The 15923-nt window shown below is 41.2% G+C and overlaps 1 protein-coding gene and 1 long non-coding RNA gene across 3 annotated transcripts in view; one reads left to right on the top strand and one right to left on the bottom strand.

Moving 5' to 3' along the window:
* LOC108786713 overlaps positions 1-9642 on the top strand; it is a 16730-nt gene extending 7088 nt beyond the window's left edge. The window contains exons 2-3 of the long non-coding RNA XR_001941223.1: positions 8848-8853; positions 9632-9642. This is a non-coding gene — a long non-coding RNA (uncharacterized LOC108786713). The remainder of the gene's footprint in view (positions 1-8847; positions 8854-9631) is intronic.
* Positions 1133-15923, bottom strand: part of SLC25A36 (solute carrier family 25 member 36) — a 51855-nt gene continuing 37064 nt past the window's right edge. For both annotated transcript variants that reach the window (XM_018556067.1, XM_018556066.1), the window contains 3 exons: positions 8719-8785; positions 4516-4805; positions 1133-2874 (listed from right to left, as the gene is read on the bottom strand). In XM_018556067.1, coding sequence (XP_018411569.1) covers positions 2681-2874; positions 4516-4805; positions 8719-8785 — 551 coding nt within the window. In that variant the 3' untranslated portion in view covers positions 1133-2680. The remainder of the gene's footprint in view (positions 2875-4515; positions 4806-8718; positions 8786-15923) is intronic.

Raw genomic sequence — 15923 nt, 5'->3', positions numbered from 1 at the left:
GGGGATGGGACACTTCGGTCTCTAGACAGACTGCGGGACAGTGAGAAGGCTCAATACACTGGCAAATTCTGCTCATGTATAAATGGGAAGAGATACCACTCCACCCCAAAGTCAGGTGGTGTGCAGAGCAGCAGGTACCCCAAGTCCAGGGTGGTCTCCAAGGCACTTTTCCTTTACAGAAATGTATTTACAGACACTGTTAAAGTGCCTGTTAGCAAATGAGAAAATGTATTACTTAATTTGGATGTTGGGTTCTCTTTAAAATGACTGGCATGTTTGCCGCTAGCACTTTCAGATTCCACTCCATAAAAGATCTTCTCTAATACATCTGAATGACTGAAACTAAAAGATCTTCTCTAATACATCTGAATGACTGAAACTAAAAGGAAACTACAATTTTTAGATGCATCTAAAATACACTTTATCTTCTATATGAAGTAAGATTTGGAAAACTTAAAGTGAATGTAAGTAGTACAAAACAAAAGCACCTAAACCATTCCTAGGGATAACATAGCTGTGCTGGTATTCACAGATCAATCCAGCTTCCTATGTTGAGGGCCGACCCTAACACCCTTCTAAAACCCACTATTGGTCAGTAAGAGAGCTCATCACAGTGATGAGCCAACAGGAAGGCTTAGTAGGAGGGAGGGCCAGACTCTGAACACAAGAAACTGGATTGAGTTGTGCACACCCAAGCACTTTTGGTTTTCGGGGGAACCTGGTGTGCTGAACTGGAGAATGGACCTGCCAAGCAGACACTATGAGGTGACTGCTACCTTGTGCCAACCCTGGATTAGAAATGTTGTGGTTGATGTACGAAAGGTAAAATAGTCTGTTCACTCTGTAAGAGGATTTGCTCTTAGCATAATTGAGGAGTTAAAGCTCTGCTGACTTCCATCATCCAAATATGTGCAAGCAAAAATACAGGTTTCTTTTATTTTCCTTGCTTGTGTATGGAAATTCTTTGTAAAGTGAATTATTACCACATTCACTAAGCTAAGGGAAATTTCCAGTGCAAAGTGAACAGCCAAATTGCCTTTAGTAAACCAAACCCTTTTTACATTATAGAGATTATTCCATTTTATGCAAAAAGTTGAGGTTACACTCTCAGACTACCGCTTGACTGTGTGATTGTTGCTTCATTAACCTTCCCTGTTGAGAAAGCCCACAAGTCAATATGGACAACCATAATAGTACTGCTGAATGCCCAAGAGGGCATACCTTCACTGATGGCCAACTCGAAGCTGAAAATAGTGTTGTATGGGCATATTACTGTTCAATCCTTTCCAGCTGCTGCCGCACTAAAAGTCCCGGCAAGACCTGCAAGCCAATGATTTGTACCACAACAGCTGAAAAACCCAGGACTGTCTTCTCCTGTTTCAAAACTGCACTTGTAGCTTTCCATCTGATGGAGGAGATGCTCCCATGGACAGTTGGCTGAACTCTAGATTTGAAGCAAGAAAGAAAATTGCTTCCCATCAAAAACAAACAAACACCACGCACACACTACATGAAATAATCAAATATTTCTTTTTGTTTTATAGGAAAGCACATTTTATGTATACATTTGACTCAACTTCATCACAAATGGCTCTTCAGTTTTGGGGTACTTTGTATTTTAGGTATAACTGTGGTTCTTTTTATACTACTTTTATGGAGTGGCTATATAGGATAAATAGCTTAAATGAAACTACACATGTGAAAAAGGAAGCAAATAACTTGAACCCTTGCTAACGCGAGGGGCCGCAATGTAATGTGTTAAAAAGCATCATGATATCTTGAACACCAAGAAACTTGTATGACCATTAAAAGACCAATCAAAATACAATGGTATTTGTGCGCTACAATATAATGGTAGGTGCAAAAAATGCTTGTGCGGCCCCACACCAGAAGGCTTTGAGAAGGCTATGCCTGGTCAAGTACCCTCTGTTTGTTTAAATTTCACAGTATATAGATAAATATTCTTCAATAAAACAAAGCGTAGCATGACTTTCAGTACATTAGTACCTTCCAGACAGGAATCAAGTATTTGGTGTAGCAGATTCTTATGTATTACATAACCTGAAAACCAAGATGGCCTTACTTTGGTCATGGGGAAACAAGTGCACATGTACAGCTGATGTACAAACAGCAGCTTATTTCAGAAAAAAAGAGAATGAAATCAATAAACCTGTACATTATCCAGGTACTTAATAACACATCAAATAATGGGATCTCTCTACATTACTTTCAAGTTCAGCCAGAGACACAGCAGAATGAGATGTGTAGGGAACATAATGTGTTGGGTACACTGTGTGTTTTACAGTATGCAGAGGAAACACAGGACGGCTTGCCATCTGTACACTGTAAAACTGAATAGCGCAGCTTTGTGTTTGTCATCCCATTAGTGTCAAGCTTTTCACAGCCTAATAGACCATACCATTTAAGATTGAAATGGCAGCTGTGAAATGCATAATGTTATCAGTTCTGACACACTCTCAATTCCATCTCATGAGTGGCCAAAGACCACACACAGTGAAGGTGGCAGGAGCACGTTCAGCAGCAGCTATCCATTTTATGATGGTTACTATGGGCCTTTCTTGTTGTCACCATCAGTATTCTTCTCTAGGTGCTCCCTGGTCCACTTTCAGTTCTTTGGTCACCCATCTTCTTCACAAACAAGAATACACACGCCAGGCAGTTATCCATTTAGCAAATAGACAACCACTTCGTAGGTTGACATCATTATCGCCGTGTTTGGAATTTGTCTAACCAGGTGCGTTGTGAGGCCACGATACAAAGAAGCATAGCCTTCTTCTCTCACCACCAGAGACAGTGTCTGGAAGAAGGACTTGTATTTTGTGCCCTCTTCACGTAGCCTTGTCCGTACAACCTCTGCAAAAAATAATAATACAAAAATGACAAACTACACAGAAATAAGGATAAATATAAACACATACCCTATGCCTTATATAAAACACATACCCTATGCCTTATATAAAACACATACCCTATGCCTTATAGAACACATACCCTATGCCTTATAGACAATGGAACAGTTTTATTTAAAAAAAATATTCAAATTATAATACTTTATCTCCATCATTTTTATTTGTTTACCTTTTAAAACACAGATTGGGTTTTTATATCTTCTAAACTAGATTTTAAAAGGCGTTAGGCATCTTGACCTGATCAATATCTTTTTGTGGGTCAGATAGAGGAAAAAACCCCCAAAAAAACCCCAAGGCAATAAGTAAAATCAAACAGGCTTCCAAGACAGCGTGGGACCTGGGAGTAACATACAGTGGGCAGGATTGGGAATAACAGACATGATATCAAATCTGTAAGGAAATACGTTTCCAAGAACAAGTTCTTAGCAATAAAGTTTTCTGAAGTGGGTTGGATTTACTACAGCTAGATACTTAGAGGTAAAACAGAAGCCCTGAGTACGTAAACTGTGTTCCCTGCACACCGCTTTAATTTTCAACTCTGATAGAAACGTACCTGGCATGCTTCTAGAGCTGCACCATCAGAAAGGCAGATGTCCATAGGGATACTACTGCACACCTTATCGGATACCCTTAATATGCAGATGGGTGCTGTAGTGATCGCAGATATCTCTGCATGTATGTAAACAGTAGTAAAGAATCACCAGCCCACCAATGGATAGTGTGGAAACACTCTTTCTTCTTTAATCACGCATAACATCACATTTCCAAGCTCTTGGAGATTTGACATTATGCGTGAATAAAGAAGGAGTGTTCACACACTATCCATTAGTGTTCTGGTGATTCTTTACTACTGTTTATATACATCAGAAAGGCAGAGACTCACATGATCCCATACCTAGAATGATCAGTTTTTTTTATTTTTGTTCCAAGTGGGCAAATAAAAAAAGGTGTGGGAGTTAAGGGAAGGTAAATAAACGAGGGAGGGGTGTTTTAAGTCAATATACAGCCAAGACTGAGGGCACTGGATGGAGTTTTAACTTGGCAGTAATATCTTGTACAGCTGTGGCTGCACTGATATCAGAGACCGATGGATGCTTAAATATTTTTTTTTGAATGGCCTGTTTTTAGCTCTCCAGCCCAGTGAAGTCTCCCACACACACATGGAGTAGAAAATAAAAAGGTCTCCAACACAGAATTATATTTCCTCAATGTTTTCTAGGCTTCATTGCGAAGTTCATGGATTGATTTTACTTATGTCCTCACTTAGGAATCATTTTTTCCTCAGTACATAAAGAGGGAAAATATTTAATATAATACAGGGCTACTGATAAAAACTGACCAAAGAGAATGATGAAAACCATAGATAAAAACTTAGAGTAATGTATTTAATAAGCAATAGGATGCTTTCATTACCTGACCATCCAAACAAAAAACAATTGTAGAATTTGAGTACGTTTGGTATTTAGAAGCACACAAAATGCTGTGAATGGCCATGACAGCAAACAGCCTCTAAGTGGCAATGTTTCAACAGACACCGCAATCTGCAGACTGTCACAAATACGAAATATATACAGACTCTACGTACCATGTGGGTATGCTATAGAGGTGGCACACGTCTTGGAAGTTGCTGCTGCCAACATTAGTCCAACAAAATCAGAAGCTTCTTTTACAGACTCCTCCTCATTATCCAGGGCTGTTGCAGTCTTATATTCCAGCAGTCTCCGTTTAATACTTTCATAAATAACAAAGTGGACAACAGTTTCAGAGATGCCAGCATAGGAGGCAGACATGCCCCTATAAAAACCTTTAACGCCATCTGTGCTATACACCTTGCGGATGCATTCCAATGCGCTCATTCGTCTTTCACCTCGGTTTCTGGAAAGGGAAGAAATATTTAAGAGTATGTTTCATTAATGATCTATTGTTACAATAACTGCCCAAAAGTGACACAACAGGACAGTAACATTACAATGAATTCAGGATTTCTCGGAAGGAACCCAGGAAGGCATTAGAAGACCTTTCAGAAAAGTTGTTGCAGTGCATGAGCAATGCCAAACAATCCTTTGCTTAACCTGTTGCCACCCGTTGCAAAAAAACGGACGGACGGCGGACTCCCATTTGCGGGTTGTAGTCTCTAGACGGCATTTTTTTCCCGCTTGTGCGCGCCCCATAGCACGTGCAGAAAAAGCCCGTTCAATGCAAAGAGCCGTTACCGGCTGTTTCACATACACACGATCGGCGGCTCTATAGCCTACCGATTGAGTGTATGTGCTGGCTGCGTGACCCCCCCCCTACTTCCGCATTCACCTGTCAGTCATCTGACTGCTATAGCCAGAGAGAAGAAGTTGATGAAGCAGATCTGTGCTTCATCAGCTTCTTTTGGGGTCCCCAGGTGACATTAGGGGTCTTGGAGATCCCTAATGTCTCCATAAAGAGGACCTGTCAGTGTGTCTTTGCTATTACATAGGGGGATTGTTATCCCCCTATGTAATAGCAATAACAATAAGTGTAAAAAAAAACATTAAAAAAAAGAGTAAAAAAATAAGTCACATAAAAAAAAGTGAAAAAAAAATTAAACGTAAATACGCGTTCGCAGAGCCAGCATGCAAAAATGACAATTGCGCTACGCATGTTACATATTGTCCTGAACGTTGGAGTGAGAGCAATCATTTTAGGGCCATCAATCACTGATAACACTAAAATGATGGGCGTTAAAAGCTTTTAAAGCGTCGCCTGTGGCCAATTTTGGGTATTGTAGTTTTTTTAGGTTTTGCGCGTGCAATTTTAAGGCTTGATGTGTTTGGTGTCTTTTTACCCGACGTGAACCCGTCTTTTATATTTTACCAAAAAACTGGGTAATAATAAATGCTTTATCACTTAATATAGGGGAAACAAGTTTAAAAAAAAAAAAATTGGTAATTTTCCCTTAATATAGTAAAAAATTAAAAAAACCCCCGTGGTGATTAAATACCAGCAAAAGAAAGCTCTATCTGTCCCCAAAAAAGGATATAAAATTCATTTCAGTACAGCGTTGCATGACGGAATAAACGTCAATTAAAGTACCGCAGCATTGAACACTGAATTGCCACCGCCCCCCCTCCTGACCCCTCACCTTCAATCCCGGGATCAGCTGCCCCATCTGCGGCCCGGGAGGGCATCAGGAAGTAAGATGGGAGGGAGGTCAGCATCTTCCTCCTTGCTGACCTCCCTCCGTGCTGTGAATGCAGAAGTGATGTGTATTACATCACTTCCGCATTCACCTGTCAGTCATCTGACTGCTATAGCCAGAGAGAAGAAGTTGATGAAGCAGATCTGTGCTTCATCAGCTTCTTTTGGGGTCCCCAGGTGACATTAGGGGTCTTGGAGATCCCTAATGTCTCCATAAAGAGGACCTGTCAGTGTGTCTTTGCTATTACATAGGGGGATTGTTATCCCCCTATGTAATAGCAATAACAATAAGTGTAAAAAAAAACATTAAAAAAAAGAGTAAAAAAATAAGTCACATAAAAAAAAGTGAAAAAAAAATTAAACGTAAATACGCGTTCGCAGAGCCAGCATGCAAAAATGACAATTGCGCTACGCATGTTACATATTGTCCTGAACGTTGGAGTGAGAGCAATCATTTTAGGGCCATCAATCACTGATAACACTAAAATGATGGGCGTTAAAAGCTTTTAAAGCGTCGCCTGTGGCCAATTTTGGGTATTGTAGTTTTTTTAGGTTTTGCGCGTGCAATTTTAAGGCTTGATGTGTTTGGTGTCTTTTTACCCGACGTGAACCCGTCTTTTATATTTTACCAAAAAACTGGGTAATAATAAATGCTTTATCACTTAATATAGGGGAAACAAGTTTAAAAAAAAAAAAATTGGTAATTTTCCCTTAATATAGTAAAAAATTAAAAAAACCCCCGTGGTGATTAAATACCAGCAAAAGAAAGCTCTATCTGTCCCCAAAAAAGGATATAAAATTCATTTCAGTACAGCGTTGCATGACGGAATAAACGTCAATTAAAGTACCGCAGCATTGAACACTGAAAAATGGCCTGGATGGGAAGGGGGTTTAACACCGCGGACTTCAAGTGGTTAATAGAGTTTTCCAACAGAAATCAGTTTAATAGCCACTTCAAAATCCCTCTTGGGGGAGTCAACACTCTTGCACCCCTCCAAAACCACTGCCTGCATTTGGCAGACAAAGTGATAGATCAAAGATTATATTATATTGATGGGGTCATCCCTGCGCTCTCTGTTGCTTAAAGTATGCTTGAGCAAATCAACAGAGCCTTGATTGCTTTAGATCCTTGGTTCTCAACTGGTGGGTCGTGACCCCATGTTCAGTGGGTTGCCACATGCCTTCCATTTTTCTAGGTGATACGCCTCAGCCTCCCCCTAACGCAGCACCGTCAGTTCTCGTGCCTAGCAGCCATTCAAAATATGCTGCCCGGCCCTGCGTGTCAGGTTGAGGTGGGGTGGGGTGGGCTGGGCTGTAAGTATGGCCACAAGGGAGCTCCATACATACGTGCATTGCTTACAGCTCCCACATGTGCCCTGTAGAGGTGCCTGGCCCGGAGTGACGTCACATTCTGGCTCCCGGCACCTCTAGAGGGCGTGTAAGGGAGCTGTACAAACAATGCACGTATGGATGGAGCTCCGCCACAGTACAGTAGCCCACACTGGACCCCAGGCTGAGGATCCACTCCAGTTCTCGTAAGGTAGGGAGACTGGGTGGATCTTAGAAAAAAATAATATTTTTGGAGTGTGTATATGTCTGTGAATGTCTGCGAGATTGTCTGTGGTTGTGTATGTATGTCAGTGCCGTTCATTAGTACAGTGTGTTAATCACACAGTCCCATGAGATTAATGCACAGTACCACCCAATCGCACCTACTGCGTGTTCTGGTGTGGAAGGTGCGTTGTGTTATTATTTTGAAGGACACCCCAAATGCACCTCCCACCCACAGTCCAATTGCCTGAGCCCGAACGCCCGGTGCTGCAATGCCGTGCGTTCCATCGCAGTGCAACTTGGGTCACGACTTAATGACCAAGGAGAACTGTGGGTCCTAAGGTTACACAAGTTGAGAACCACTGCTTTAGATTATAGTAGGATGCCTCTGCAGTAGTTCCTCCTGGACTGTAAAAGCTGCCTGGCACTGTGGAGGCAGGGGACACTGGACACTGGATAGGTGCTGCATCTGAGGATGTTTAAAATCAGGCCCGGTGCAGACCTCCGCTATCCGGGATCGTGCGTCCCGGGAATCGCAGGGTCAAATGCAGGCAGCGATTGCCGCGTGGCCCCATTGATTTAAATGGGGTGACACCCCAGCAATCGCAGATAAAAGGTACATGTACCTTTTTTTTTGCGATACACGACGCATGGATATTTAAATGTTCAGAAGCACGGGTGGAATCGCGGCGGGAAACAGTGTGATCCGCGCGGCGCAACTGGGGTGCCATTAGAAAATAATGGCACCCACAGCGTGTCGCCTAGGTGTGCACCGGTCCTCAAACTACACCGTCGCTGCCAAATAAGCAGCAATTTATAATAAAAATGTTGGAGCTTCTGTTAAAAAAACAAAAAAGAGTCTACAGAAAAAAAGCAGACGGCAAAAGGTTCCCTCATCATTGTGGAGAATGTAAAATGACGCATCCATAACCAATATTTAGGAACAGTCTAGGCAAGAGAAAAACCATTCTACTATGCAGAACCTCAAAGTACTTGCTTACAACCCCCTGCTGTTTGGAGGCCTTTGTTTTTAACGGAAACAGATTTGCAGCCCAATAAACAATCTTACCTTGCATCTAACTGTAGTCGTGTTTTAATCAGCCAGATGGGATTAGTGGCGGTTATTGCAGTGAAACCTAAATAAATCAAATGACAAAGACTTATTATATAGCACAAAAACAAGGTCATGTACTAAGAGGAGAATGTATGTCATGCACTAGACTGTATGATAATATTGCAGTTTGTTTAGAAAATATATGGTACATGTGAGGGTCACAATGTAGTAGGAATTCATGACTGCTAATACAAAATATTAATAAATCCCACCCCTATGTTAGGACACGTGCTAAATAATTTTAGGGTAAATGTATTATCTACTGAATTAACACAACTTATAAATGTTAGTTAAATAATGTTCACTTCAGAAGTTAGTGCTCTACATGGCCCCAGGCATAAATATAATATGCTGCTTCAGCTTTTGACATTTCAATTCTATTTAAAGTACTAAAACAAAAATACTGTTAATGCTAAATGATCTGATGACATATAAGAGACATTTATATTAAAAGAAAAATCTAATCTAGATGCATTCATTTCTAATGAAAAATATATTAAACATAGATCAAGAATCTAAAGAGGTCTATGGAACATAAAGTTGGTCCTACATATGTTTTTTTACACAGCACTCATGCTTTGGCTGTCCAATATAGTATTAAGAAGAAGTACAACAGCATATAATCAATGAAACATAGAATGGTTTGTATGTGGTTACTTTCTGAAATGGGGCTGGAAAATGCAGGATGCCCAGTAGTTTAAAGAATAAGGTGTTTTACATGCAGTGTTTGGAGGGATGGAGAAAGATCAGACATCCTGACAAAGCACTTGATAGACTTCTATCTTTCAAACTCTATAAATACATGCATACATACATACATACTCACTCACTCTTGTACAGGCTTACATGTAAATGTGTTGCAAACCAGATGATTCTGCCCAGTTAGATGTTCTTGCAAGCTCATGGACGTGTAGCGCACATCACCTTCTGTGATGTGACTACTAGGCATTTAGTGATGGCCAGGGCTGTAGACAGCCTGGCTGGATTTGTAGTAGCAATTACATGGTTAATCCCAGGTGTCTAACATTGCCTGTACCCCCCTGGGCGGAGTGAGACTCTGTCATATTGTGGGACAGCCAATGGTGGATACTGTAATATATGTACAGTACAGCAGCCAATCACTGGGCCTCTCTCAGCCAGTGGTGTCTGCTGGGGTAGGGTAGGTATATTGGTGGGAGCTGCCATGTTCTCTCTCTCCCTCCCGGGACTAGCCATGGATTAGGACTGGGTTCTGTTCAGCCTGCCCCCCAGGCTAAGCCAAGGCCTGGGGATGGGCTTTGACTGATGTAAGGGAAAAGGTTTCCCTGAGGCTTCCAACATGGAGGAGGCCTGAGAGATGGAAAGAGGAAAAGAACCAGGACCAGAGAAGGCTCTTGAAGCACCCTGGAACCATGTGGGCTTAAGAGCATGGTCAGTGTACTTCCTGGATTGAGGATCTGCATTCATCTGGACTGTCTGGTACATCAGTGGTTATCTGATGTGGTCGGGTGGATCTGCATTGCTACTTTTACAAGGTCCGGTGAGTCTGGAGCTTCTGATGGTTACCCCTAGACACCTAGAAACCCTATACCCTCTCTCCCAAAGATGTTCAATAAACTGTTTACTTAGCATTCTATTACTGAAGTGGACATCAATTTATGGACATAAGAGGAGAGCGGTTAGTGCTAATGGGGCGCAGCTGGAGATCAACCCCTAGAGCGACTATAGATGTTGACCGGGCAAACAACGGCTCCGGGGAGTTATCGCTACAGACGTTTTTATAACAGTTATGAAAGTGGACCTAACCAATCTTCAATTTCTTTGTTTATGTTATAGAAAACATCTAGAACTGTTACTTGTCCCAAGTAGTACCCTAGAAAAATTTACTTTTCATCTTGAATTCCTAGTGAAAAATAGCAGTGCACTTCCTGATGTGAGGGTGCCAAGTCTCTCCCGTGCCTAAAACCTCATGCATTGCTTTTGAGGTGGTTGGCCAACATTTGCACGGTAAGAAGGAACAATAAAGCATACCCACTGTGTAGCAATGAAAAGAAGGTAGCAAAACCTAAGTATATAATAAGCAAATAGGACTGCCCCCATTTACATATATCATTACAAACTAAATTGTGTAAAATCAACGGGTATATGTAAACACCATTTAAAAGGACAATACAATACATTGCCTTTATACCACAACACAGTGCAAAACACATGGGGCCTCAATCAAGACTGAAGAAGGGTCTCTAAGGAGTCTGATGCCTAATGTCAACCAATCAGATTCTTCGGGGAGTGAATAGATTGACTGTGGGGAACACAGACTGAGACAACTAATCCTTCAGGAGCTACCATAACTAAGGCCCATGGTGTGCAAAATCAGCTTTCATTAGTCTAACTTCACTATGCTTGCTTTTCCAGTGAAAACATTAAAACATACGGTAATACTTTTTTGTAAGGGTAAGCTATTTCGAAGGACAGATCAATAGTATTAAATAGTCTGGCAGGAATATTTATTCTTTTAGCCTAACAAGGTATAAAAGGGAAAAACACCTTCAAGAAAAAGCACTGTAGGAGAACTGCTCAATTTAGGTATCTGAATAGATACGTTTAGGAGACTCGAGCAAAACTCATTGGGGGGAATTTATCAAAACTGAAGCAGACAGAATCTGGAGCAGTTGCCCAGGGTAACCAATCAGCTTCTCTCTTTAGTTTGCTCACTTAAGATTTGAAAATGAAAGAGAAAAGCTGATTGGTTGCCGTGCAGAGCTGCTCCAGTTTTGATAAATTCCCTTCATTATGTTTGCTTTGCAGTGTTGTCTGATCTCATTCAAGACTTGAAAGTTGCACAATGACTTTGTTCTGTAGTGCTATGCAGAGATAGTATGTTTGTGGACTTGGCTTGGGTTCCAGCAGGCCGGTGCCCAGAGCACACAAACCTTATCTTGATAACATCCCAAGTTGGCAAACTAACTGACAGCGACAATGTGCCTGACCTACCTAGAGGAAACCTGTCAGCCAGATACAGATTACATGGCAAATATTTTATGAATATACACTGTATTCCTTGTCATAAGAATGGAATGGATAGCAATAAGATGCTAGAAAGGACCTGTTGCACAAATTAAGAACCATACAAGTACTTGAAGCATACAATATATTGAACCTTATCATCATTTTAAAAAAATCTAAAGGAACTCAATTAAAATTGTAAAATGAGCCATTTACAAAGGGTGATACTTTAAAAAGGAAAACAATTACTTTAAAACAGCTGAAGTGGGTAGATTCAATATAAGAAGTGCACCATCTTACGTACAGTGGCAGCTTCCATATTCCCATCTCCAAATATTCTTGTTAGGCAGCTAGAATGTTTGTCAGAACAATGGGATTGCTCCCTCTTTTACATTACAATTGATTTTGTTTTTAAAATGAAAGAAACCTAGTCACCCACATATTTACTGCACACAGAGGGTCAAAAGTCATCTGTGGTCTGACAATTGTTGTGTGTGACCGGAAGGTTGACAAGGCAGTAGTAATCAAATACTGGGTGATCATTGGTTCCAGCTGAAGTGTCAGTCAGACAGAGTAAAGGTGCCCATACACCTTACGACCATCGCAAGACTTTTGTCTTGCGATGGTCGTATGCTTCTTGAAAGCCCGTACGATCTGCCCACCTTGGACGTGCAGATCGTACTTGCGATCATCGAAAGCCCGCCCCGCTGAGGGGCGGCTTCCGATGACAGCAATGCAGAACGGGCAGTGTGCGCGTGCGCACACCGGCCCGTTCCGCAGCTATCGGGCGAGCAGGCTAGAAACCCGCCGAGAATCGTACGATTCTCGGCGGGTTTTCGAACATGTTGGCTCGACAAAAGACATGCGACCGTACAGTAGAAACGGTCGCACGTCTTAGTTCACACTGCTCGATTCTCGTACGATCGCGGGATTTCGCCCGATTCTCGTACGAGAATCGAGCAGTGTATGGGCACCTTAAGTGAAGCAACATGGAGGGGCAGATATAAATCCTCCATAAGACTACAGCGTTATGCTAACTTAAGCCTGATTATGAATATTCTTGCACAAGTCCGGCCAGGATGGGTTTCCTTTGAACCAGCCAAAACCTAATTTGGAAAATACTTTACACATCTTCACACGGGCACAAAACATGAGGCTTGAGAAATGAGTGAAAAAATAATGAATGAAAAGAAGTCTGGTCAGGTGAATTCATAAAATGTGAAAGGAAAGTGAAGCCAGATGACGCTCTCATGAATGCAGCCAGTGATGACGTACAGCCTAGTAACATGCTACGTATAGATGAAGATGTGTGCACACATTCACGCACACATACACGACACAACTCAAAGTCCACATGTCTGCAGAGGGTTTGTAGAAAATAAATAAATCTGCATCTCCTAAACACAGCAGAGTACAGCACACCACTCCCGGTTTGTTCCCCATAAAAAGGTAATTACAATTCCAATGTGCGGTTCTTACGCTTTTGGCTGCAGAGAGAAGCCGGGTCAAGTACTCACGAGGTTTAACTTAGTCCATATTTCAGCAGGACGAGACCTGCAGGAGGCGAGCATGAGATGACACAATCTCGCGCCTTTCACAGTGGAAATGTACAGTAAACGCCTAAAATAGACACAGGCTTTTCTGTATCGCAACAACAAGCAGTGGTCCACAACATTGCGTACCAATGAAACCCACGGAAAGGATTTCACAAAATAAAATGTAATACTTACAGAAGAAAAACAAATTACTGCACATTGCTAAAAATAACAAAATAGATTTAAAAATACAAAGAAATGTATACTCAGAATAAGTGGGATTACAGAAATATCATACTTTAAAAAAAAAAAAAATACAAGCAAGCATATGAACAAATAAAGTGCTCAAGAAAAGAGGTAAAACTTAAATCTTATAGCATTCTATGTGAATACTTTGTACTTTAATGAAACATGCTAAAACACATTTGTGAAAACTTTAAAAAAAAAACAAAAACACTACACAATAATTGATGGTACTTACCAAATGTAAAATCTAAGTTCTAATCTACTGAAGTGCTTTTATAATGTAGATATGGCCACTAAAACACAAACTATATCAATCCTCGTATAATACTGTAAGATACACAATATTTCCACAATAATAACGTTTTACAGCTGCTACTGACCACTCCATGCATTAACCCTCCTCCCACTATTCCCATTTACTGGCAACACAGCAGCCGAACCATTATTCAGATGCTGCCACGATTTGTTTGCAAGACTGAAGTCTTACAGAATGATGTAATACAGCTCACAGAGCTCCATCCAAACCAAATTCTTGAGATGGAATATTACATTTCACTAGGGATGCACCGATACCGTTTTTTCGGTATCAAGTATGAGTACCGGTGGTTTTTTTGTTGGTACTCGCCTATTTGGAAATTCTCATTAGAGAAGCCGCTGTCCTATCAAAGTTTGTGACGGCGTTAGAATGTGTGACCGGTGACGCTCAGTTTTTCGGTGGTGGAAAAAATGACCGGCAAAAGGTGAAGAATTCCAACGCTTTTTCGGCTGTTCATGGGCAGATCGGCATCGCAGATGGTATGTGCAGGAAACCCGATCTGCCCTGGAACAGATGATCGGTCCGGAAATGTCACTTCTATCTCACATTGTGGAATGTGAGATCGCAGTCACAAAGTCTGATAAAAGTGATATTTTAGGACCGATCAGCTGTTCCAGGGCAGATCGGTTCTCCTGCACATACGATCTGCGATGCCGATCTGCCCTGGAACAGCCGAGAAAGCGTTTGATTTTTTCACCTTTTGCCGGTCACATATTCCACCGCCGAAAAAGTGATCGTGATTCTGTTAAAATGTGTGACCACGTGACCGGTCACACATTCCAAGCCAGTCACAATCTTTGATAGAACACCGGGTGGCGTGTAATTACCCGGGAAGCTGTCTCCATGCTCCCTAGTCACCAAGTGAAAGCCAGGGGGTGGGTAATGACTCGCCTACTGGCTTCCTGATACGGAAGGCATGGGGAGCATTTGGAAAAGTAAGAGTGCTCGCCCAAATATTCGGTATCGGTGCATCCCTACATTTCACTTAAAGGTTTCCTATCCCAGCAAAATGAAGACAATTCCTTTGGAGAGCTGCTCAGTTTTAGTACACAGATAGGTAAGAAGCAGTTGTAAAACTGTCCATTAACTCACTATGACAATCCTGAACTACCAGTCTACACGGTTTGGCTTCTTATGACCAGCTTGGAAAAATATCTGGGAAACATTAGGAGGCATGAACTTTCACAGTATATCCTCTGCTTCTACAGTTCTACATATTGCACACTTATATCTAACATTGTAAGAACCGGATAATCGTAAAAGGGACAAGAAACATAAAAACTGTTTAGAATCAATCAATACTTAATTAAAAACTCAAAAGCATGCAAAATCCTCAATGAGCTAATGATGTCAGCATCAACTCATTGTGGAAGTCCGTAAGAAACACTGATCACACAGCGCATTTTTAAGGCATTCTCTTTTTGCAGCTCTTGTGTGGCTCTACCCTAAATGGACACACATGTAACAGTTATCTCTATTAAAGAATTGTATCTTTCCAATAAACAATTCATATTCATTGAAAATAGGAAAGATGGGAGCTGGTAAAAATCTATCTATCTGAATTGAAGACTGAAGAGCTTGAACTTTTGATCGATCATTAAGCTTATGCCCCACATTATGCTGTATGGCACACACAGGCACATTAGTCATTAGTAAATTGCCAGGTTAGTCCAGGCTGATGAAGCAAACCAGTTGCGGTCTAGATTTTGGGAAAGTTTGAGAGGGAAGTAGTTTTTACTGTATACTTTACTTATCTAACATATTTATTCTATTTGTGCGTCAATTTGGCCAACAAGTTTTTTTAAACTGTAAAAATATAAAAAGGTTTATAAACTGATCTTACACAAAACACCATGAAGTCCTACACTGATAACATATATAAACACTGCACTGCACACATAGAAATAGTAAAAAGCCAGAGCAGAGAAAAGAAAAAAGGATTCTGGATAGAAAAACCTTTTCATTTAATAAAAGATAAGAATATCAAGAAAGGATGGCTTCTATGGGAAAGTTAGCTTATGGTGTGCAGCTCCCCTTGACATTCAAGAAAAGATTCAAGAAGCTTGGGGGGAGAGGGG

Source organism: Nanorana parkeri, unplaced genomic scaffold, assembly GCF_000935625.1.
Source record: "Nanorana parkeri isolate BGI_ZX_2015 unplaced genomic scaffold, ASM93562v1 scaffold223, whole genome shotgun sequence".
Classification (NCBI taxonomy): Eukaryota; Metazoa; Chordata; class Amphibia; order Anura; family Dicroglossidae; genus Nanorana; species Nanorana parkeri.
The sequence above is the reverse complement of the archived record's forward strand: the minus strand, read 5'-3'. Positions and strand labels throughout refer to the sequence as shown.